Source organism: Heliangelus exortis, chromosome 5 (assembly GCF_036169615.1).
Source record: "Heliangelus exortis chromosome 5, bHelExo1.hap1, whole genome shotgun sequence".
In the NCBI taxonomy this organism is placed as follows: Eukaryota; Metazoa; Chordata; class Aves; order Apodiformes; family Trochilidae; genus Heliangelus; species Heliangelus exortis.
The window spans coordinates 33,432,435-33,456,355 of NC_092426.1; the positions used below are offsets into that span (position 1 = coordinate 33,432,435).

At 41.7% G+C, this 23,921-nt stretch overlaps 1 protein-coding gene and 1 long non-coding RNA gene across 9 annotated transcripts in view; one reads left to right on the forward strand and one right to left on the reverse strand.

Moving 5' to 3' along the window:
* RAD51B (RAD51 paralog B) overlaps positions 1–23,921 on the forward strand; it is a 387,602-nt gene that overhangs the window by 362,010 nt on the left and 1,671 nt on the right. For 2 of the 4 annotated variants that reach the window (XM_071744451.1, XM_071744455.1), the window contains one exon: positions 19,005–19,383. In XM_071744451.1, coding sequence (XP_071600552.1) covers positions 19,005–19,183 — 179 coding nt within the window. In that variant the 3' untranslated portion in view covers positions 19,184–19,383. Of the gene's footprint in view, positions 1–2,922; positions 5,047–19,004; positions 19,384–23,258; positions 23,334–23,900 lie in introns of those variants that run through there. The other 2 variants (XM_071744453.1, XM_071744456.1) reach the window with 2 other exon arrangements.
* LOC139796444 (uncharacterized) overlaps positions 10,360–23,921 on the reverse strand; it is a 97,589-nt gene continuing 84,027 nt past the window's right edge. For 4 of the 5 annotated variants that reach the window (XR_011725997.1, XR_011725998.1, XR_011726000.1 and 1 more), the window contains 2 exons: positions 19,803–19,897; positions 10,360–10,687 (listed from right to left, as the gene is read on the reverse strand). This is a non-coding gene — a long non-coding RNA (uncharacterized lncRNA). Of the gene's footprint in view, positions 10,688–19,802; positions 19,898–22,066; positions 22,823–23,921 lie in introns of those variants that run through there. The other variant, XR_011725999.1, reaches the window with a different exon arrangement.

Here is a 23,921-nt window from a genome sequence, read left to right on the forward strand (position 1 = left end):
CCACAGAGCTCAGTACCTCTATCCTTCAGGGTAAGCATCTCCTGTTTACACCTTCCAAAGGAGGACAAGCCCATCCATATAATGCTTGGACAAGATCCAACCATTTACTTAACACCCCCACTTACTGAGAAGGAACTCAGGGTTTCATTAACTGAATTATAGGGGCAAGGGCCTGCCACAAAGCTTGGCTGCATGGTTCCTCTTCCCTTCCATTTCAGGAGAGGTTCAGGTCCTGGCCTATCTGCAGTTACCTGGGAAGCTTAACAAAGCAAACTTACAGAGCAGGCCAAATGCAAACAACATTTAAACAACATGGCTCCTTACTCATAGGAGTTTCAAATCTCAGTAGCTCACACTTAGCTGCCATGGCATTATGGAGTATGGGCACACAACTGCTGCTGTGTGAAAAAGAGAGAGAGAAAGGAAAAATAATTTAAAAAGACACAATGCAAGAGGCTTAGTAGGCCCCTGGTTTCCTTAATGGAATTAGTCCTTCCCTTATGAATTCCAGGGTTAGATGCTGTAAATGTGATTCACATATTCCTTCCCCTCACCAAAGCAGAAAGATCTGCTGGACACATGTTGGGAGCGGAGCAGGGAAAGATGACGTGACTCAAGAGCCTGGAAGGCTAAAAGGAGTGGATGGGGGAGAGCTCTGCAGACCTTGATCTTTATAAGATTTACTGCCTTTGCCTCTTGCAAAGATTTTTTTTTTCCTGGAAAATTGCTAGCTTCTAGCAATTAAAAAAAAAAAAAAAATTGGCTGGGGCAGTAAACAAGATCTTTGAAGGGGGAAGGAAGCCAAGAGAAAGTCAGGCCCATTAGTCACGCAGCTGCATTTCCTGTCACAAAGGACCCCAGTTGAGTAATCACTCAAAATATGCTTGTTATTTTTTCCTATTTTATTTCGGCTTTCAGCCTGCCAATATCTACTGTAAGAAAAAATTAAAACAAGAAAAAAGAAAAAGTCTTTTAGCCTCAGAGGGGAAAACAATGTAGAATCAGACACTGATTTACATTATTTTTCTTCTTTCATTTTCATAGCCTAAAAACACTTCAGTCATATAAGAGGAATGTTGGTAGTGCAGAAGGGGTCTGAGGCAGTCCCACTGTTTTCAGGGCATGCGATTTCAGCAGGAATGTAGGTGTCAGAGTTGCTCATTTACTCTTCCAACTGCTACCATTAACTCCCTGTACAACCTCGATTGAGTCCTGTATTAATGTATTTGTAATTTATTATGAAAAGTAAAGATGACAATAGCTTCTGCATAATTATTTTGTCAGGCTTGATTAACAGTGCTTATAAGTAATGCTGAGTCTTCTGATGAAAGCTTTGTAGAAGTATTTGTCTAAAGCAAAATACAATCAATGCTGAAAAGAAAGAGCAGAACATATAGATTTTAAAAGAACTTATATAAAAAGGTGAAAGTTGGAGCAAGATTATGAAATAGAAGAAGAAAAATCTGGCTGACACTCTCTTGAGGCATTCAGAGAAAGAAAAACACAGCCAGCCTGTCACAGGGAACAACCCCCTTTCATAATGTTGGAGGACACCCTGATGGACTATGCTACATCCCCGCTTCTAGGTCTTAGATGATAAGATGCTGCCTCTGGTTGATCTGGTACCAACTTCAAAACAAAGCCACAGATACATAACAAAAGTAAAGCTGAAAAAAAAAATCCATTATTCCAATTTGCTGCAAGGAAAATACCTCTTCTATCAAAAGAACTCTAAAATACAACCCCCTCCATACCTTTTATTTACTCAAAAGTAATGACTATGGTGACCAGGCCACCTACAGAGAATGGCCATAAGGATGCTTCAGGGCACATAACAGTTTGTAACTTACATTCCTGGTTAGAGTTTCTGACTATATGGCTGTGTGAAAATGGTTCCAAAGGGATTACAAATCCCTGTTTGGATTGCTATCTAAGTAGGGAGTAGGTGATTGTAGTTTATGCTACATAATAACATGACATCAAATACTGCACAAAAAATGAAGTTTACATTTGCTTGTAAGTGACTCATAATGTCATATCATTCTCTAATTTGCACACATTTGATACCACAGATGTGCAGTGTTTTCAAACCACAGCTTATGAGCAGATGTGATTTACACAGCAATGTGAATCACAGCTTCCTATAACGAGTTAAAGGGTGTAAACTCAAATAAATGTGAGATTTATCCCAATTTGGTTTAAGACAGATTTTGAAAAGCTGTTTACATGTATTTTTGAAAGCAATCCAGAATGATTGTTCATGCATATTTATAGAGAGTGAAAAGTAAGAATCTTGTGAGTCATGACTTAAAAATGAAAAATTCCACTCCAATCCTTTGTCTTTCCAAATGTCAGGCAGGGCAAGCTGTGCTCCTCAATGGGCACACAAATGTACAATCCCTGGTTCCTGGTCAGAGCTACTGGGTCACTCTGCTACTCTCACACTTGATGCTACACATCCCAGTCTTCTGGATCCCCACATCATATGCAATAGTGATAGTTTTCTGTCTCTAAAACTAGCTCTGCCATGATGTGGATTTATAAAGGCTGTTTCTAATTGTTACTGATATCTACATAATTTTGAAACTGTATGTATGAATGAAGGGAAGTTATTTGTTTACAAGATCAACATAAACTTTGTGCATTTCCTTGTATGAGTACCACAGTATGCAATAATATTTCCTATACTGGCACTGTAGGGATGTATTAGTATAAATCACACCAGTATCTGTATTCCTCAGACTGTATAATAAATTATAACCACCAATAGAATTAATTATACCTGACCAGTATTTGTATAGCAAATAGTATTTCTGTGTTTACCCATCTGTTTTTCTTAGGCAGTTGCATGGCACTGTAGCCATGGTATCTGAGTCTGTACCAAACCTCTGAACCTTTGATGTACCTGTTCTCTCTCCACAGGTCTGATGCATATTAGTGAAATTATCACTGTATAGGTGTCTTGTAAGATGAATGACTGACTCAGAATAACCTCAGAAATCCATGACCTCCTGGTTCACCTGCTGAGTGTGAGGGATTGCTCTCACTCTTGCATAGATGGGAAGTTGAGTCACAAAGAACCAAAGTTACATGCCCATAAGCACATAGATAGCAACAGAGATGGAATCAGAACTCATGTTGCACGAATCCTCAATCCCTGGGTGCATGAAGTTACTCTTTCCTATCTTCAGTGGACTGATCATAATTGGTAAAATAGCAAGCAGTTGTTTTTGCAGTGCTATACTTCTGTACTGTGTATGAAGAGACCTAGCAAATAATTACTTATCAAAAAGCCAAATTAAATGGGGAACAGGGCAGTGTCTTAGTACACTGTCAACTGAATTTATCATTCCTTCTACTAAATTTCTGCATGAATTTGGGCAGCTGCTTCACATGCACATGCTGCCATTTTTCTGATTTAATATAGGGATAATAACATACTTGGAGGTCCAGGCACAAAAGTCACTGTATAGTGCTGCTCCACTTTTCAGTTAAGAAATTGGGATGAGAGAGAAAAGAGAAGGAACAGGGAGAGTAATAAACTTTTCCCGTTGAGTTGAATGAAGCATGGTATGACTCAAAAATCTCATTCTTGAAACAAGAGCAAGCAGTAAGAACATTTTAGTTTCATGTTGCCAGTGGACATGCTGATGTGGGGCTGTTGTACTTAGAGAGGGTGTAGACTTTGTAGTTATGGTTTAGGGGTTCTGTACCCCTTGCCAATCAGAACTGTGCAGAGCCCTTTGAGTCAGTCTCGGAGCTGGTTTTCCTTTCCTCTAGTTTAGAACTGTAGAACTGGGCTATATTTAGCAAACATGTAACTTCACTTTCAGAACAAAACTGACTATGAAAGGGTTAACCTGACTAATGGCAACATTTTCATAAAATTGAAGGAGGTGGAACTTCAGTCCCAAGTCTTAATAAAATGCAGGTGGTTTATTGTTAGGCTAAAAACTCCTTAAGACTCCAGAAAGCATTTAAAAGCAAGGAAAAAATGTGCTATTGAATAAGAAGCTTGGAAAGGCAGCAGCAGGCCATGCAAGACATTTACAGAGAATGCAAAATTCACTGGCTAAGGCCTATATTAAAGTTCATGGAGGGAAAACCAAACATAAGTATTAGATGAACACCTCTGACAACATGCATCTGGCCTCCGAGGTATTACACCTGGGATTAACTTTTGACATTCTCCTTTCCACTGTTGTGACTTTTCTGTCTTACCAGCTCCCTGCAGGGTATTTATACTCTCATTTTTCAACCTTTCCATCTTCTTGTTTCCTAGGCTGTTTGGGGACTCACCAGGGTGACAGGCAGAGACTGCAGTTGCAGTGGACAGCCAGCTCCACCATGCTTGCAGCTGCTTTTCTGTCAAGTATGGAACATTTTTTTTTTTTTAGGAAAAAACCCAACCCTACATTAGAACTAGAGAATAAGAAGTTGTAAATAAATCAGTAATCACTGGTTTCTCCTCTTTCACTTCCCCTCCTTTTCCCAAGGAAGCAGAAAATTTTGGGGGGCTTTTTTTTTTCAGTAAATTGCACCGAGTTTGGGTCACAGAGTTAAGGGATTGGTCTGAACTTTGAGCTTTAACTTCATTTGTCATGTATTTGGAGACTAAAAGTAGCTATGATTTACTAAAGGGAAGTGAAACAGGAAGAATCAGAAAAGTCTGAGTGTATTTATGGTGGCCCAAAGCCTAAGTTAACTGCATTGTCATCCCCATGGGCCTTAACTAGTGTTGCAGAGATGAGCTGGGTATTTTTGGTACCTATATAGTGAAACCAGAAACGAACTGCCATCCATAAAAACTCATTCCCCTGGGAGAAAGTCAGGCATTGATTTCCCTGCCCTTAGCCTTGGTGATATATGTCAGCACTACTAGAATAGAAGGACAGAAATTGCCCTTTAGAGTACCTGATAGGATGGGAAGCAAAAGAGCAACTGTTGGGTTTTGATGTCAGAGTTTCACAACGCAATTTAGTAGGAAACAGACAAGTGACAGTGAAGATAACCAATCTTGACTGTCATTTAGTTTAGAAGACTGACGTGAGAAATGAACAGTGCTAAGCAAAAAAAAATATAAATGACATACAGAAAAGTTTAAGGCAATGAGTAAAAATGAAGCTGATGGAGCTGCTAAGCTTACAAACATGAGTACATGCCACCCTGGGTTCACATGGAACAGAGTGGTTAGGACAGCTTGAGTAAGTAATGCAGAAAACCAAAGAACAAAAATCAAAACCCTCCATAATCACAGCAGGAAACCCAAACAAGGCCAAGCTGTGTGCTCTCTCTGGACCATTGCACTGAGTCCTTGTTGCAGTCACTGTACTGGGCCACCTGGACCAACAGGTCTGGGATGCAGGCATCAGGCAGACATGGCAGAGGTGAAGGTGGAGGGTGAAGTCTAGATCAACCCATTCCTTGACACAGCTCTGATAACAGCCTTTTTTGAATCTTCCAAAACAGATGTATTTTTAAGAAGCACCTTATAAAGATGCAGTGGCAACACAGACTAAAGAGTAAGAGAGGGGCAAAGAGTAGAAGTCTTCACTAAGAGTATCTCAGAAATCATTGTGGGGCTCTTTATGTTGAACTGAGTGTAGCCCGTGAGGAATGATGAGGCCCTTGAGGAAAACAAGAGAAGCCTCTGCCAGCATTTGCTAGCTGCTCTCAATTTTTGATCTTCCATGGTCTTCTCCTTTCCTCCTTAGCTTTGTAAGACTGCTTTTCATCCCACTGTACTCTCTTTTGCAGCTGCCAGTTCCTGTTACTAGTGTCAGCAGTTCTCAGTGTTCTCAGACAACCCTGCTGACGTTTGTGCCTTGGTACTTGAGGGAAATAACCCGTGCTTTCTCTTCCCTCCTGAAAAGTTGCTGCAGCTCAAAGCTAGCCCAGCCCATGCTCAGTACAATACCTGCCCAAGTCCAGCATGTCAGACTGCAAAAAGATCAAAGTTAGAAGCATGATTTCTTTATTCTCTCATCAAACTGGCCTTTTTTTTATTCTCTCCCCAGTCTTAACGATTATTCTTATATTTTCTGATTTATGTGATTTCTGGAAGTCACTGAGAAGTCATGGGTGGAATTGCAATAAAATAGGTACAGCCAGGCCAAAGTGTTTTCAAATTAACTTGTGCCAGCATTGAAATAATAAAGACATCAGTCAGTCTCTGAAAACCTTAGCACAAGTACTTTATGCTAGTACTAATAGCAATAATCACTAGCATTAGACCCCATGGTTATCCTTGCAGCTGCTGTCTACTCTTCCATATTACACAAAAGCTAGAAGGGTTCTTCTTCTAAACAAACTACTTTTTGTGCAATAAAACTGTCTTGTATTAGACTTAAATAACTGCCTGATAACCTTTTCATCCTGCTTCTTATTCCTTTTTCTTTGCATGATGAAAGTTTCCCTTCTGAATTTCATTTCCCTCATGTATATTTACTTTAAATTACTGAAATGAAAACAGAAATCCTTTGCAGCTTTCTTCTGCAGAGAAGAAAATATTCCAAGTTAAAAAGATTAATAAATGGGTAAATCATTGCAGAGGATGGCACCAAGACTGAGATTGTGCTAAAGACACAGAGAAGAGAAAAGATTAATTTCAGATTACTGAAGATCAAAACTTCAGCTATTATGCTACTCTTCCTCTAGCACCTTAGTTTATTTTAGGAAACAGTTAAGGATATTTTTAACTTTATTCTGCAATTTTTGTAAGTGGAGTGAGGAATTTCTTCCCTAAGTTATTTTTTATTTCTTCTAGCCTAGCATAAAAGGTTTTATCACTGTACCATTCACAGGTGATGTATTGCTTTTTTAATGGGAGAGAAATGCCTGAAGTGCTTACGTGCAGAGCAGCAGGACCCAATGGCCTTCATTTCACAACAGGCTAGAAATGGATTTAAAGGGCAGTGGTGCAGTTGCTCCCACCCAAGCCAGGGCTCAGAAGGGATAGGTACAAGTGAGTACAAAACTGTTTGCTTTCCGTTTCCCTTGCATTACTGTGGGATACTTGCAAACATTTAATTAAAGCTATTGTATGCATTCTTAACCTGGAGATATCTATGGTTCCTTGAAATGATTGCACAGGAGCACTGAGGAAAATACAAGGGAATCACTGAAGGAAAATAGAAATGAATTAGAAAAGCATAGCAACTGGAGAATACATTTCCCATAATACAACAGTCAAAGGTCATGGGATCACAGATGCTCAGTTGCTCATGCATATCTTCTATTCTCTCCACTTGCATGCTTGCTCTGGGGAGGGCAAAGATTTAATGAGGATGGGGCTAGCTTTAGCAGTTCTCACCCTTCCTCACACCCTACATCTGAAAGAGCACTGAAAGCCTCTTTGAAGTTGGAATAGACACACATTGAACTGTCCCAGTGCACACATACAATCTGGGGTTTTCTCATCAGGTACAAAAGCACAAGGTGACTGTTCTCTTCCGGCTGCTCTCAATGTGAACAAAGCTGTTGAATCAAAGACTTATTGAATTTAGGAGTGGGAAGATGCTCCTCCATTGCATATGCCTTTTCAGCCTGCAGTAGCAGGCCTTCTCAAAGTCTCAGAGTTTCTGTTAGTCAGTTCATGTTTCCTAGCTCCTTAAGAAGAAATTCTGTTCAGACAAAACAGCTCAGTATTTACAGGAAGCTTGGCAGGGTCAAAAAGTGACTGTAAAACCAATCTCTTGTTAAAACACATACAGTATCTGCTCAGATGTAGATACTATTAGAACTCAGCAATCTCTGATTTCCTATGAAGGCCTTGATGGTGATTTCAGAGTCAGATTTGTTAAACATGGTGACATTGTAAGTGTTATCACTTGTCATTAGCAGAGCTAGCTCACTTACACCAAGTCCCACTTAATCTATCCCACTCACTACCCACAGCTTCTGACCTACTTAGTCACTTCCTGTCTTTGATTTTCTCCTTAAAGCCTCTTTTCTATGTTGGCCTGTGGCTGCCATTTAATTGTAATCAAACTTCCTTGGACTTCCATTACTGTCAAGTACAGCTCCTCACACCACAGTACCCATCCTTCTGAGTGCAAGAAAACTGATTTGCAGCCAACAGGCTGCCTCGTCTCTTAACCTCCAAGTTCATCTTTGCTTTGTTTTCCTTCCTGTCTGAGTCACTCCTTCCCCCCTTCTGAGACATCTTGCTGCTCTTTCTGTTTCCCTCAGTCTGTCCGTGGCTAAGAAGCTGCTGTGCATCTCTTTATAGCAGAGATCTGGTGAGTATTTATTGCATGTGCCCAGCTACCACGTGCATATTTGGAAAAAGATGAACACCAACAAATTGAGTTGGCTGCAGGCTGCTACAGAAAGTCACCTGATTTGATAGCTTTTGTGTCTGACTAGAAATTATGATCTACTCTGTTCCCTTATGCATTTCTTAAGAGATACTTATGCAAAAATACAGCTATTTGCCAGTGCCTCCCAAACCTAGCATCTCCCCTGTTACTTCATGGCACCTGTTAACCATACAGATGCTGTAAGGTGGGTACCAGCTTGAGGACTTTCCCAGTTCTCAGGGGCTCATTCATGCTACAGTAATGAGTAATGAGTAAAATGCCTTTGAAATAGATTTCTTCAGCCAGTTTCTTTCTATGACCAGAATCCAATTTAAGGATGTTAATACACTACCATGGTGACTTGTGCCTGCACAGGGGCACTCCTGAGCTGGTGAGGTCTGTTGTTTTTCAAGCTTCTTTCACAAGCATAAAGAAGGTCAAAGATGTGGCCCTATATTCTTGGAATGTCAGATACAAAGCATTTGATGGCAGTGGCAGTTGTGTGTAGCATGTAGGAGAGGTTTGTTCAGTCTGTCCTTACATATATGCTCTCTCCTGGCTCTTTATTCCAATATACCCAGGCCTGCTTTTCCCTCTTCCTCCTCCATCAGCACCCATAGTATTTTGGGTTTTGTTGTTGTTGTTAACATATGGAGGTTATATGATCCACCACTGAGTGCAGCCTTGTCCTCTTACTTAGCAGAAAATAGGTTTTGGAAGGAGGAATTAGCTACAGGCCGTTCTCATTAAGCCTCTCCTTCAATTTATCTCAGCTCAAATTGTATTTTTGAACTGCAGTCACTGTGCAGCATTGTGAGTTGAAAACAACCACTTGAGCCCTTTCCAGCCAGGCTTTGAGTGATCCTGATAGTAGGCATGGAGATAAGCAGTGCATTGAAGCTGTAGTATCACTGTAGCTGAGGGCAGGGAGTGAATGGGAACCCTCCCTCTGGCACTGCCTGGCTCTGGGCGAGGGGAGAGGAAGGGGCCAGGCAGCTCGGGTTCACACGTGCCTGGGGAGCCAGCGGCCTCTCAGCTGATGACAGATTAGTCTCAGGGCCTGGTTAGTGGGAAGATTGTGATTAAGCCTCAGCAGCATCTGTCTCAGGCACTAAAGGAATTACTGCTGCAGGCTGTGACTTTCGCAGCAAACTGTAATTATACCAGGGACCTCATTCCTGCAGTTTTTCTCAGCAACTTAAGTGCAAGAAAAAAAAAAAAAAAGAAAAAAAAAAAAAAAAAAAAAACAAAAAACTGTGAAAGGAGCAGGAAAGTGATACCTCTTTGTTTTTGTTCAACTCATTCCAATTCTTTTCTTTCAGTTTCTTAGATTCATATGAATCACTGGCTGTTTTTTTCCAAAGGTCAGTGCCAAAGTTTAACTTTTTGAAGCTGTCCTCCCATCTACCTGAAGCTGATCAGACACATTCTCTCCATGCACTTATGCCTAATGGCATCTTCAATGAATTTCCTGGCATATGCAGAAGGTACCACACCAGCCTCTGCCCTGGCAATGCCCCTTGCCTCCTCCCATGGGAGGAGCAATATGGGGTGCTGGATCAAGACTGTTCCCAGGACGCCCCTGGGAAGGTCTGGCTTGGGCAGAAGTTGAGATACTGGAGACTGGGCAGGGTGAGTTTGAACCTTACTGCCAAAAGTCCTGTCTAAACTAAGATTTAAAGGTTTGAACTTAAAAAGTGTTAGATTGTGTATAGTAACTCTCTGTTTTAAAAGATGTAGAAAAGGCGGTGCAAGTTTGAACTCCCAATAACACCTGGTAAAGTTTTGCCAAAACAACAATGTCAAAAAAGAGCAAGATTTTTTTGCAGTATTTCTCTACCAGAAAAAAAGCTTTTTGTTTGTGCAGTTGTAATTCTGTAGAAATACATTTCCATTAGTGTTTTTTTGCTCAGAATATAAGAAGAAGTAGATTTTTTTTTTCCAATTTAAATCTAGGAGAGGAGAAATATCTAAGAGTAGAGTTTGCCAACATAGCTCTATGATCGAATACTTAAAATTTAGACAAGCTCAAAATTACTCAAATAAATCTATGTGCTCCTTTCTTAAGTTTTCTCAGGGCTTTAATGTGACTGCTTAGTATACTTTAAAGGTAAGTGTCTTGTCTTTGTTAAATAATTTTACATCAATGCTACACTCATCTAGAAGAAAACACAATTGTTCTTTACCCACACGTCTGCCCTCCATCCCACAGTGTGTCTGGCAGCACAGCCAGGGATGAGAATGTGGCAGCAGGAACCCAACCCTTGGGGCTGAAAGCACTGGGAGGCAGTATGTTGGCAAGGAGATCCCTGTCTGCAGAGCCAGCTCTCTGCAGATACTGGTGGGAAAGACACACATCTGGAGTTGTCTGGAATTGGCACAAATTGCTGTGGACAAAAAGGAGAGAAAAGAAAGGTTAGAAGGAAAGTGGAAAGAACGCTTCTTACACTTTTTGCTTTCTTTTCCATCTGCTTGTGCAATGTTACTGTGAGCTATTAAACAGCTGCAGTGCTCTGCCCCAGAAGGGACTGTGTTTCAGTAGAGATGAAGAATGATTCCCACAGCTAAACACTTTGGGAACACCCTAGAATGAAAGGGGTCATAGGAATAAAGTTTCTCTTATTGGCTGTTATGCTAAATACACTTGGGACTGCAGCACCTGGGGCAGCAGCCAGAGACACTACTCTGGCTCCTCAGACCTAAAGCCCCTGGCAGGCAGTGGGCACTGCTGGGTACTTCTGACTCATCCTTTTTGAAGGTCCTTCATGCCTTTTGCTTTCCAGGCAGGACCTCCCATCTCTCTTGTGCTGGTTCCAAAATTCAAGGAGAGCAGATGACTCAAGCAAAAGGTGTTTGCAGACTATGAGAGTCTGTAGCTCGAGGAGATAAGAGCAGCAGAGGAGGACCAGGAGAAGGAGGAGTGGGAGTATTGCCATTGCCAAGGACTGAGCAAAGGAACTTTTTCTTTGCAACCATTCAGAGGCTCAGCTATTTCCTGCATTGTTCCTGCAGTCAGCATGCTCCACCTGCTTTTACTTAACCACTTCCTGTTGATGGCTCCCAAAAACTTGCTGGTGAAATCACTACTTTGCCACTAGATCAGTTTTTTACAGTCCTTTTTGGGCAGGCTTCATTACTTTTTTTTTTTTCTCCTTGGTACACAGAAGTTTCAGGTTGAGAATCTGTGTGTGTGCGTGTGTGCAGTCAGTAGTTGCGTCAGGAAAGTATGTGCTTGCTCAGTAGTTCTGTCTCTGCATGCCCCGTTTTTCTTCTCCTAGAGCTTGCTGCTTTTTGCAAACTTGAGCAAAGAAACAAGCAGTATTCTGTTCTCTTTCTATAGAATAGAGAGTTCCAAATATTTAGAGAAAAGACTCTTCCTGTCATGTTGAAGCGTATGAGAGCTCTCCCGCAAACAAAGGATTTGTTCCCTGGATAGCTTGCCCAAACTTCAGATTATTTTCTAGCTTTGAAAACAGTGAAGCTCTTTCTTCTAGTCCACTGTTCTGTTTCTCAAATGCAAAAGGCAAAGTGTGAGGAGCAGAAAGGATCAACCAAAATAAAATAAATCTCTTTCTTACAATGTAGATGGCTCTCACCATTCCTCATCTCACACTTAGTCATGTAGTGTCTTGTAGAAATCACTAGAAAAGCCTGGACACTTCAAGTCTACTATCCTTAGCCATACTACAGATAACACTACTAAAATAAAAATTGTCACTACTTTTGCTCTTTTGTTTACTTTTTGTATTTCTCTTCTAGAGCTGTGAAAATAGATTCTTCAGTTTCCTCCCTGGTTCTCATGCTCTCGCACAGCGCTGCAATGTTTGGGTTGCGGTGAGGACTGCAGGGGAATGTTCCCTTCTTAAAATAAATCATGGAAACATTTCTGTTGGAATAAGGGCTCGTAGAAGTTTATTTTTTTTTTAGGAAGAAGAATGTTGGGCCAACTTTGACCTGACACCATATCCCTTTAAAGGGAACAGACTTGTGATGCATGTCAGTGTATATATACTGAGGTGTATTTATGCATGTGTCTATATATGTGTGTGTATATATACACACACCCACACCAGTATCCATGCCAGTTTTATTGGTACAACTGAGCACTGAAATCATCTTCTAAGAATGCTGGACATCTTGGCCCTGTCTCTATCAGACAGATTTGCAAATTCTTTAACTATCGCTATTGCAAGTGCATGGAAGCCAGGGTGCCAGTCCACTGACTGAGGTGAGAAGGTGTAGGTCTGTAAGCATGCACCAGCACTGCCACTGAGCTGTTTCACACTTCTGTAATTATGGCTCATACTCACACACGTTTTTGAATATTTTAAGAGTGCTATATCCCGCATTGACATAAATATGCAGAGGCAAAACTTCTCTATGGGCTAGGAAGTATGGTCTGGGCATTGCTGGTATCCAGGCAGCCGTCTGCTCTACGCACAGCACAGTCCTGCTTAGATCAGTGTTTGCTGAAGTGTCCTTCAAGCTGTCTGTGAGCAGCTTTTGAACTTTCTTTTTAATCAGGAAAAGGAAGCAGTTGTTTTCGGCAGAGAATTCTCTCTCATATTGGCCCGAGTATGTCAAATGGTTACTTTGGTTCCCATCCAGCCCAATTCATTCAATGGTCATCAGTGGCATTTGCCCAGGGTGAGTCACACCCACCGAGGCGATGATCTGAGACAGCCTTCAAATCTTTTTAATCTTCATTTTACAGGGTAGAGCCCTGGTAAATTCATGACCATATTGTACCATACAGCTTTTCCTATGGCAGCTTCTTTTCTTCTAACCAGCGTTCAGCCCAAGAGGCAGCTACTTCCAAAAGAGCCTCTCTGGTTCAGTGTCTGTCTTTGTTTACCAGATGTTCCTTTCAACACAACCCTTTCCAGTTACACTGCAAATTTGGGTGCACTCAAGATATTTTTGCCTCCCTTCTCCAACCTCCAAAAAATGGAGGACATCTGAGCTAGATGGAAATGTAAGAAGACTGAGACCCTCAGGGAAAATGGCAGGGAGGTGTAGAAAACCGCACAGGACTCTTTCCAGGAAACGAGCAGAAGGTTCATCACATGAGTCACTGAAACCTTAGATGACTAAATTCTTGAAGAATAAACTGTCAGGAATACAATACTGAACAGTACAGTTGCAGGGAGAGAAGAAAACTTCTTGAATAACTCTGTTTGTTTTTTTTATTCGTGATTCATCGCTGAGGGAATTCCTGTGGCCAGGGAGCAGGGCAGCAGCCTGCAGAGCCAGCCCTCCTGCACAGGGCAGCAGGTGAGGGGTGCTGGGGTGCACAGCCCCACTGCTCCAACCTCCACCACACCAGCCAGAGGGGCTGAGACAGGATAGGGAGCACTTTGTGGCCATCCTGCCCCAGTGAATAAAGTGAGAGAGGGTCAGTAGTGCACATACACCATCTGAATCAATTCACCTCTTTTTTTTTTTCTCAGTTTACCAGCAGGTATGAGACCAAGAGGAAATGAAGGCATTAAAACTCTAATTCTAAGCTCCTTTTAAAAATTTTATTCCTCTGCCTGCTCCAACCAGTAAACCAGGTTGTATCAATAAAATCAGCCAAAAGCTCTGAAATTGGATTTCAGAGACACTCTCGAGGTTTTAAGTGCCAATAACAACAGAAGCAGTTAGACTCCCTCCACAGCTACCTCCAGAGGAGCTGAACCAGCATTAGCAGCTTTAGAAAATGTTTGCAGTAGTATCTGAATGTGGAGAAACCCCAATGTTCCAGGACACTGCTGCCAGTTGCCATTTTAGTGACTTTGTTTGACCCAGAGCATTTAGTGTTTCAGCATTTCTGTGTCTCATAATGCCATTTATGTAATGATCGCTCATTTGGTTCCCATCAATATCATGGTATTTCTTCTGCAAACCACTGCTTGTAAAAATCAAGCCACACAGTTCTTCTTTAGATTGTAATACAGGAAATTAATAGTCTGTCTGTAGGATACACACTGTAATTCTCAAACCGGGCTTTTTTTTCCTCTTGGACATGCAAAGTTCAGATCTCAGAAGTAGGAATGTCAAAGATTGTTAAAGACTGCTGAATCTATTTCCTGCAAAAACACAGTGCAGTTAGACTCCAGTAGAAGTTCCTCAGACAGTATGTTGATCAAAAGAGAGCCTATAGCTCTTCATAGTCTGAATGACAAGAATCCTCTTAAAATTGCAGAACTGGTAAGTGTAGCTCTTGCAGGTCATCCCAGTGCCACTACTTTTCAAGTGCAGAATGGTTCCTAGCATTAGATAGACAAACACTGAAGAATTCAGTTTCAAATGTGTCAAACAATGGGGGTTTCACTGCTTCCTGTGGGAGCCTGTTCTGCAGCCTAACTCGTTTCACCATCTGGAGTGTTTTCCTGAGTGTCTGCTCGCCTGTAAATTTCTTGAAATTGTGAACTATTTCTTTTTAAAAGTGGCTTGCCAAATGTTTGTTGTGTGAAATTAATGTTACATGGTGCTTTTTTATTTTTTATGAGGCCCAAGAAAAACCCTGAGAGACGGATGGCTTTTTCTCTTTGCTTTTTCTTCCTCAGAAATAATAATAATAATAATAATAATAATAATAATAATAATAATAATAATAATAATAAATTAATAATGTATTACTGCTTTTCTAGCCATTCATCCCAGCAATTTACAAGCAAGGTGAACATTGTTGTACTCTTTTTACAGATGGAAAAAACTTAAGCACAGGGCAGGAAACAACTTGCCTAGGATCATTCAGTGAGCCTTTGGCAAGACTTGGATTTTTAACCAGGTCTCTACAATAGTGCCCTACTTCTCTCTCTCTTTCTCTCTCTTTTTTTTTTTTTTTTTTTTTTTTTTGGGTTTTTTTTGGTTTTTTTTTTTTTTTTTTTTTTTGTGTGTGTGTGTGTTTTTTTGTTTGTTTGCTTGTTTGTTTGTTTTTTGTTTGGTTTTTTGGTTTTTTTTGTTTTTGTTTTGTCCAATGCAGTTTCCTTTGGCTTTGTTGAAGTACCTAGGAAGGACAAGCTTTCCATGAACTTTATTCAGAATTGTCATATTGTAACTCAAAGGTCAGCTTGTTGAATATTTTAACAGCTACTACTGTTTCCAATGTGTTGGTTAATCAGCCTAATTAAGTAATCATAAATAAAACCAGCAACAAAGCATGTTAATAGACTGATTCAGTCCCTAGGACCTCCAAACTGAATTTCCTTCAGCTAGCCTGTGTTTTCCCAGTTGCAGATTATCCACTATGAACACAGTATGTATCAAGCACACTCTTATCAGTGCACTGCAGGGAGATTTCCTTCCTCCTCAGTGCCACCGTGCTTGCTTCACCTGTCGTGTTTCCTTTAGCTGTGGTTTTTGGTAAGCATGTTTCTCAGAATTTGAGTAGTTGCTAAATTATAAATCTTTCTATTTATAGCAATAACACAACAGTCCATACAGCATGATGCCCTGGGCAGAGACCAGTGCCCAGCCTGGCACTGAACACTCTCGGCTGGGTCCTTGCAGCACAGAGCTCTCTGTGAGCTGCTCGAAGGCTGCCTGCTCCTCTTGCTCTCCTGAAAGCTTCTGCCTGTCTGGTGTCATTGCAGTGGATATCTTTACTGGGACTAGATCTGCCTGAGCACATGGGAGGATGAGTTCTGATCCTCACCTCCCCATGGGCATGGGCAGGGCAGGCAGCCACAGCTGTGTGCTTGCAGCCTCATCTGCAGGGGTCTTGTAGCTGCCTGACACCGACCCAACACTGTTCTGACAGCACCCACCGTGGGCAAGGTGCAGCATTCTGTGTGCATCAGGAAATGTAAAGCTAAAGCTCTGGTATGCCAGAGTATATACACACTTAGATGTCCTGTCTGCTGACCACTTTCAAAGTATGCCAGTAAGTCAAGCCCTTACCACGAGTTACTTCCCCCCACTGCTCATCCAGGCCTCCTTTATTTTATTCCAAATATCAATGAGCCAGAGTCTGAGAGTTTACCAAAAGCTGCAAGACTGCAGCAGGTCACTAAGCACATTGTCTTTACTTTCAGGTTGAGTTTGAGAAATTACCAGTGGTGTTATGCTTATGCCTCCTGGCCATATGAACAGAGGAAGCTAAGAAACAACAGTAGACTACATAATGCAGGGAAATCCCCCTCAAACTGCTCCCAGACAATCTCAAACTGAAGTTGATTTGCATGCACACACTACAAATAACTTTGCAATGGCTTCTAGCTCCATGAAAGAGTTATGTGTGCTTGCCTATAATCATTTAGGCCAGTTCCACCAGTTGAATCACTCAGAGAAAATAAGACTGAATAAGGACTGAAAAGCCTTTATAAAAATCTAAGTAGTTCTATGTAGCCTCAGCCTACCCAGGATACAACTGGGTAATGCTATTCCATACAAAATCAATGGGAAATGTTCAATGCCTGTTAGTGAAAAACAGTTACTCTGGAAAATCCATTGTAAAAAGCTATGTTAACCTTTATCATTCTTTATCATTTGTATTTATGAGTGCCAGGTATCATTCTTCAGCTAAACTTGCAACTAAACTTCCTATACAAACCATGTTTGGTAGAAGATGGACCTTACTAAAAGACAGATAAAAGCTCTCATATCCTGTAGTTGAAGCCAATGGACAGCTGCTTTACAAGATCTGAGACAGTGGTGTTGCACAGACTTCCAAAATTCCTGTGATTTTTTTAAATCAAGATGGTTTAACAGAAACAAACAAGTGAGCAAAAAAAAGATAGCATACTGAAAAATCATATTTACTAGGTTATCTCCAGCTCAAAAATGTAGTTGGCTAATATATCTCTACAACAATCTTTTCCATTATCTTTGATGCACTAAGAATGACAATGTTTATAAAACCATGACATCATGACTATAGAATGCCTGAATTATTCTTGAAGACAGACTGTATTTTCTGTTCCCTTCCTGAAAGAGTGGGCTTTTGGGGTCTAGGATGTGTGGGTGGCTGGTTGGGTGGGTGGGTGGTTTCTTTAATAGCATGAGAATATAGTTTGCAAAAGCTCACTAAGATCTATTTCTTTGGAAAGAATTTGCCCACCTTCTCCTTTTCCTATCTTTCTGATGGAATAAGTTCTCACATAGATTTCCTGCCAGTCTGCTCCCAAAGCAACTGCACTGGTTCCTTAGGCTCTCCCAGTAAATCACAGAAGCATATTCTGTACATTTTCTGGGTTGTCAAGCCAGCTCTACATTGAAATTAGGTATCTGGGTCAGGGTACAGTTTTAAAGAGTGCTGGAGATGCCTTGCAGTACAGACCACAGCTGTTTTAAACAGTCTTAGAGGTGATTCTGTCAGTATAGAATGTTTCTCTTGAGGAATTCAACAAAGGTGTATTGTCAAAAGTGGTGTTTGTTACCTTCATTAGGGTTACCATCATTGTCATAGGACAGTTACATAAAAACCTCTTTTCTAGTGTAGTTGCTTTCCTTACAGTCAACGCACAGTGCTAGAGAGGAGGAAAATTGAGACACAGCTTCCCTTGACAACCTGTGTAAGCCTTGTGTTTCTTCTACAATTCACTTCTGCTAATATTAATAATGTCATGGCCTGTTGCAGACTTTCACCCTCTTTTCATCTTGATTGACTGACTTTCTTCAGAGCTTTGATAGAGAACAACAGGAATCAGCCCAGCTATGAACTGGCTCTTCTGCAGAGTCCTTCAGGCATCTGAGGTCTCCCTGTGCTATGATGGAGCTGGTCTCAAGGGGTCAGCTGTAGACATCAGAAGAGGAGAACTACATATCTGAATAGGCCTGGGACACCGTGCAACACAGCTAATAGCAGCAAACATGAGGACATGACATGATCTGACTGATGATTCATTAGTACCTTGGATATTTTCGTCCTAATAACTGGATCTATTTCTTCAGTTCCTGTTCTTTTCATCAGCTTGTAGGTTGATTGGGAAGGCTTTCATTTTGCTTCTTGATACCTTCTCTCACAAACAACAGTCCATTTTCTACATAAGGTGTCTAACCACAGTAATATAATATCCTGTGTTTACCCAGTAAACTTCATTATAAAGCACTTTACAGCCTGGCACTGACATGGGACTAAGATTAGAAGAGGAGCAACTACTACTGGTTAGGATGCAGGCTCTGCTCTCAGCCTAGGTATTAGGAAAGCATATAGGATGGAGCCATAATATTTTCTCTGAATTCAAGGTAATTTGCTAATAGTTGGAAAATATAATGGTATAAGCTCTGCTGTTTAACTCTAGGAATTGTGACTGAATTGTAGAAAATAAGCTGTGGTAGAGAGTGACAGTGCCATTGCACATCCCATTCTCTGTTCATAGCCACTGGCTACCAAAAAAAAAACCATCCAGTTGTATTGGAAAATTAATTTGATGCAAAGGTCCTTAGTATACACTGGCCTTCAGAGAGCTCTGCTAAGGGGTGGTAGAGGGGCCTGGCTCCAGATCACAAGAGTAGCATCAGAAACTTTGCCTTCCAGAATGAGAAAGAGTCTGAACACTGGTAACTAGAAGGACAGAAGCAGAAGGAGGATCATTACATATACATCAATCCATTTTCAGCAAGCCTGTGAAATCAGTTCACATTGTACTAATTACCTTGATTTGTTTTGTGGATTAAACAGATTTCTGAGCAGTTGTTCACTGGAGGAGATGGTAACTTTATGATCTCGTTCTGACACGTTGGCATTGAGTTATCTGTCTTTACTGTGTGTTTCAGATGGAAAGGATGAAACAAATTTAACCTGGGAAGGAACCAACCCTGCCCTGCAGACCATACGAGTGAGGAACACTGCCTTGAAAGATACTTTACTTGATGCTAATTTACCCAGCACTATTGGTGAGACTCCAAGCAATACATCAGACCCACAGAAAGGACAAATGAAACCTCCACTATGAAAGGAATGAATGACAATATTGCTTTTAAAAATCCAGGAGATAGTGAGCATTCTTCTTCTTGTGTCTCTTTAAAGACTGACTGTAAAAGCAAGTGCTGTTCTTTGTTTGTGTGGAGCCATACTTAATTCTGAACTTAGGAAAATCCTGTATTGTGTTCAGGTTAATTTAAGTGACATAATAATAAAAGCCTCTGAACAGCACACGTGGTACTGAAGAATTGTCAGCTACATGTGCCTTCCTATTTCACCCCATCACCTCACCAATCAGGAGAGATCAACAGTCAAACACATGACATGGGTTGGTGTCCACAGCCATATTTCACCACACAGTGAAATGTTTGCTTTGGCCTTTTAAGATAAATGATACACCCACTCATTGGCTTGATTAAGAAGCAGTAGTTCAGAGAGCTCTTATTCCTGTAACTCACTTATAAAAATCAGATCTGATGTAACAGAGGTGCTAATAGCCAGGCTCTGACAGCTTGGAGTGGAAGGAGAACAGGTAGCAATCCAAAAGATGGGAAGATCAGTGTGTATTACAGCTGCTTAGCTTACTGTGTCTTCAAAGCACTTTTAAAGTATTCACAATGTGACTGCAAACCACAGAACAACCTACTCACCTTACAGACTTGGAAAATGTATGAGTTGCTTAAGCCTGCTGAAGCCATTGCTGGCTGTGTGGTGATCAGGATCAGGTTGTTCCCAGCTCTCAACCCTAATGGAAAGCCATGGGTTCAGTAAGTGCCAATGCACAGTCACCATCAGCCCAAGAAGCAGTTTCTGTCTCTGCTGTCACAGGGAAAGCCTCCTGAGCAACCTCTTAAAAGCAGAGTAACCTACACAGAAATATGGGAGGTCTGGAGGACTGCCCAAGTGTCTGTAGGTAACCCAGCAAGGAAATCAGCTGCAGTTGGGCCACCTGAAGTAGTGAGGTGAGCAGGTTGCCATCTGCTGTTTGCTAGGCTTTGGGTGATGAGGGAGTTCCTGGGGACAACATGATCCCCATTAAACTGTGGCAGTGCAAGAGACTGAGAAGCTGATGGGATGTGGAAGCTGATGATTTGTCACTCCCAGACACCAAAAGGAATGGCATGGAGAAGGCTGCTCTGCAGCTATCTACTTACATGACCACTCACCCAGCTTTGGGCTCTCCTTTAACAAGGAAGGTCCCATCACAACAAGAAAACCATTTCAGTAAGCTGCCTTCAAATGCCAGTGTGTTTCACCTTGGGGAAGAGCTGTTCTCCAGCTTTGGTGTTACCAGTTTTGTGCTTTGAAGAGCTCTTTGTAAATTATCATCTTAATTTTGTTTTAACTGAAGTTTAGATTTTCTTCAAACCCTGCTGAACTTGCTGCTAGCCATTTTTTCTGGGTAGCTTGTAAATGTTTGGTAGAGCACTCAGAAGTGTTTTTGCTCTTACAGTCACATGCCTGGTTCCAGGACCTTTCAGAAACACAAAAGGCTGAAGGCATGAAAAATTCCACTGAGATGCATTCAAGTCTCTAGGGAGTAACTGTGCTCTCCTTGGACTAAAATTTCTCATTGCTGCCTCTCTTCTTTTTTTTTTTTTTTTTTTTTTAAGCAAACAAACAAACAAAAAACAAACAGGGAAAGATAGAGAGGGGAAGCCGGAGGGTAGGCTTCTTTATTATTATAAACACCAAAATGCAAGCACTGTTTCCCTCATCTCTCTCATATTGCAGGACCATTGTGGCTGGAGAGGGAGATAAGCTTTTTAATGCTCTCTGCACTACCTGGGAAATTTCCATTCAAATTCTAAAATGTTTTACAAACATTAATGAATTAAAGCTTAATTCCCTTCCTCTCAGCCCCGTGAAGCAAGTACTAAGTACAGTTTAAAGACAGAACTAATGAGACTATAAAAGTTCTGCCTCTCCTAAGGTCTCATGGGCAGCATGGCAAGAGGACATGGGTCTCTGAGTTCCAGCTCTCTGCCCTGCACCCCAGGCAGCACACATTCCCTCCCTTTCCCAGGCTTGCTGTACCTCCCCATCTGGGTTACAGCGAAAACATGCTGGCATCACACCTTGAGATAACCTTGTTTTTTCCCCCTTGGAACAGAGGGACTACTCACAGCTGATGTCCCATGGGATTAAGATGTTGAAAAATTGAGAAAGGGATGGGGAGAGGAGTAGGGAAAGCAGGGGTGGAGAGTAGCAGGTCACTGCTCTGTCTGCCTCGGGTATGTTCTGCCTCTTCTGCTGCCAGTGGAGTTTGGGTACTATCTGTAGCATCCTCAAACATTTTTGTATGTGCTTTCATGTAATATTCAGGCAGGACTGTGGTAAAAATGCTAGATCAAGAAAGAACTTGACTGACAAGAAAATTAGACAGATGAGCCATTATGTCACTCCTGAATTGAATATATGGGATTTCATTATCCTTCTGTATGTGGTCTGCATGTCTTACTGCTTCTTGTCATCAGAATTCTGTAACTCCTGCTGCAGCCTTCTCTTTCATCTCTTCAGAAGAGAGGGATAATCTGTTAGCCAATTCCTCTCCAGTGGTGTGAGTCAGGTTTTTACTTGGGGGATTAACAGTCAGTTGAAGAAAGTTTTTTTCGCAGGAGAGCTGGGCACAAAGCAGTGTGCATGTGAGTCATGAAGTGAAAGAGAAGGAAACAAATCTATAGATTTAAAGGTTTGTGAATTATTTCTCTTCCCTTAGTTTCCCTTGTCCACACTGATCAATAACCAGATGTGTAAAAGCAGGAAATGTACTGACAGTGGCTACCATGAGCAGGACTGAGAGCTTGTCCCACTATGCAAACATATCTGAACTCAGTCAGCCCCTAAAGCCATTTCAGTGGGTCCCAACTATTGCAGTCCTTGTAGGTGAGAGATTCTGGGAGAAAAATCATACCTCCTGTCCCTGCTGTGACCTCTGTGGTGTACCCCAGCACTGATGCCTTTGGGCCCTTCAAGCTGATACCTTCTGTGACAAAGCCCCAACGCTGCTCCTTGGTGTGCTTCTTCTGCAGCACCTTTCCCTGCAGAGGATCCAGACTGACTGCAAATGCTGTGCACAGTGCTCATTTCATTCCCTGCTGAAAGGCAGCCAGGCCCGAGGTGGGACATGGCAAGTGCTTGACTGTGCCTGACAACTCCACACAGCTGCTGAAAACAAGGGGGAAAGAAAGCAGCCTGCAAATGCAGGGGAATTTTCACATAGGCAGGATGTAATTAGCAGAGCTGGTATTTTGCCAGGAGGCTGGGGTTAAAACTCTGGCTTGCAGGTAACACACTGGGATCTTTCATCATTCAAATGGTCAGAATCTCCCATTTCCATCTTACCTGGAAGATGTTAGAAGACCATTCCCTATTTAATGTTCCTGGGCAGCTCTCAAACATCTGACACAAAGGAAAAAGTGTCTAATGGTGCTGCACCTGCAGTGCTTCTCTGCCAGCAACTGCCCACCATGAGCAGCAGCTGAAAGGGTCACACACATCCTGACAGGTCTATGGCTGTGTTGTGGTAAAACGTGCCACAGCTGCCTACATGCCTTGGGGTTCACTTCACCCTCAACTCTCATGGCTCATTTTTCAGGCCTCCCAACTCCCACCAAATGGAAAGCAAATAAAAATTAAAAAAATTTTAAAATCTATAAAAATGTAAAAAACAAACAAACAAACAAAACAAAAAAACAAAACAAACAAACAAACAAAAAAAAGAACAAAAACAAAGAGCAGCCTCTCAGACTTAAACCACAGGAGAGGCAATATTCTTCTCCCTGGTACAGATGAGTGAGCTTTTCCAACTGACCTTGCTGATATTTAGACAGAGTGTTAAGAGCTTGTGCCTCCTCTTTCCTTCCAGAAGAGAAATCGCGTTCGAAGCAGCAAAACATTTCTTTTCCCCCCTTCATGTTCTCACTTTCCATATAAGCAATCTTTGTATTTACTACGAGGATGTTGAATGTCCACAAAAGGTCAAGGAAGTCACTCATGAACCTTCTGTGTGGAAAGTCCACACAGCATTTCTACCACAATGTGGTCCACAGCCTGAAATACAAATAACTGCAAACCTTTAACCCCTCGTTCTGTCTGACCTGCAGACTGCCTGACTTCCTCCCTGCGGTGCTGTGTGTGCAAGCAAAACAAGAGGTGTTCCTGCCATAATCTCTGCATCAGTAAGTCATAAAAAAGGATCCCTCCCATGTCTGCTAGGGCTCCTGGTATCAGCTTTTGGTTTGTTTGGATTTTTTGTATGCCCAGGCTGCCATGCAAGTCCCCCTTCTTTGTCAAGTGTTGCTTAAGAGAACCACTGATAAAACTTGCTGTGAGCACCTCTGTCAGTGGGACACCAAACCTGCAGACTGAGTCGAGTGGCAAAGTGAGCTGGAGAAAGTACAGGGCAGCTGCAGGCAACAGGAAATCCAGCACTAATAAATAAAATGTTCTTACAGCCAGAAAGAGGAAATAAACAAGCAGCCGCACAAACTGAGAGGACAGAGGGGAAGAACACAGCATAACTGTGGCACGGGAATCACTGCCTTACAGTGAGCTTATTTTCACTGAATGTTGCCCCAGTTCCTTATGTGCTCAGACTGCAAAAAAAAAGTGGGGGAGTGGGAAGACTGCTCAAAGAGAGGGTCTCTATCAGAAGTTGTCAACAACCACTGCAATTAAGGAAGCAGCCAGAGCACACACAACCTGAGCTCCTGCCAAAGTGAAATGAAAGCATTTTTTGTTTGCAGCCATAACCCCAGAGGATAATA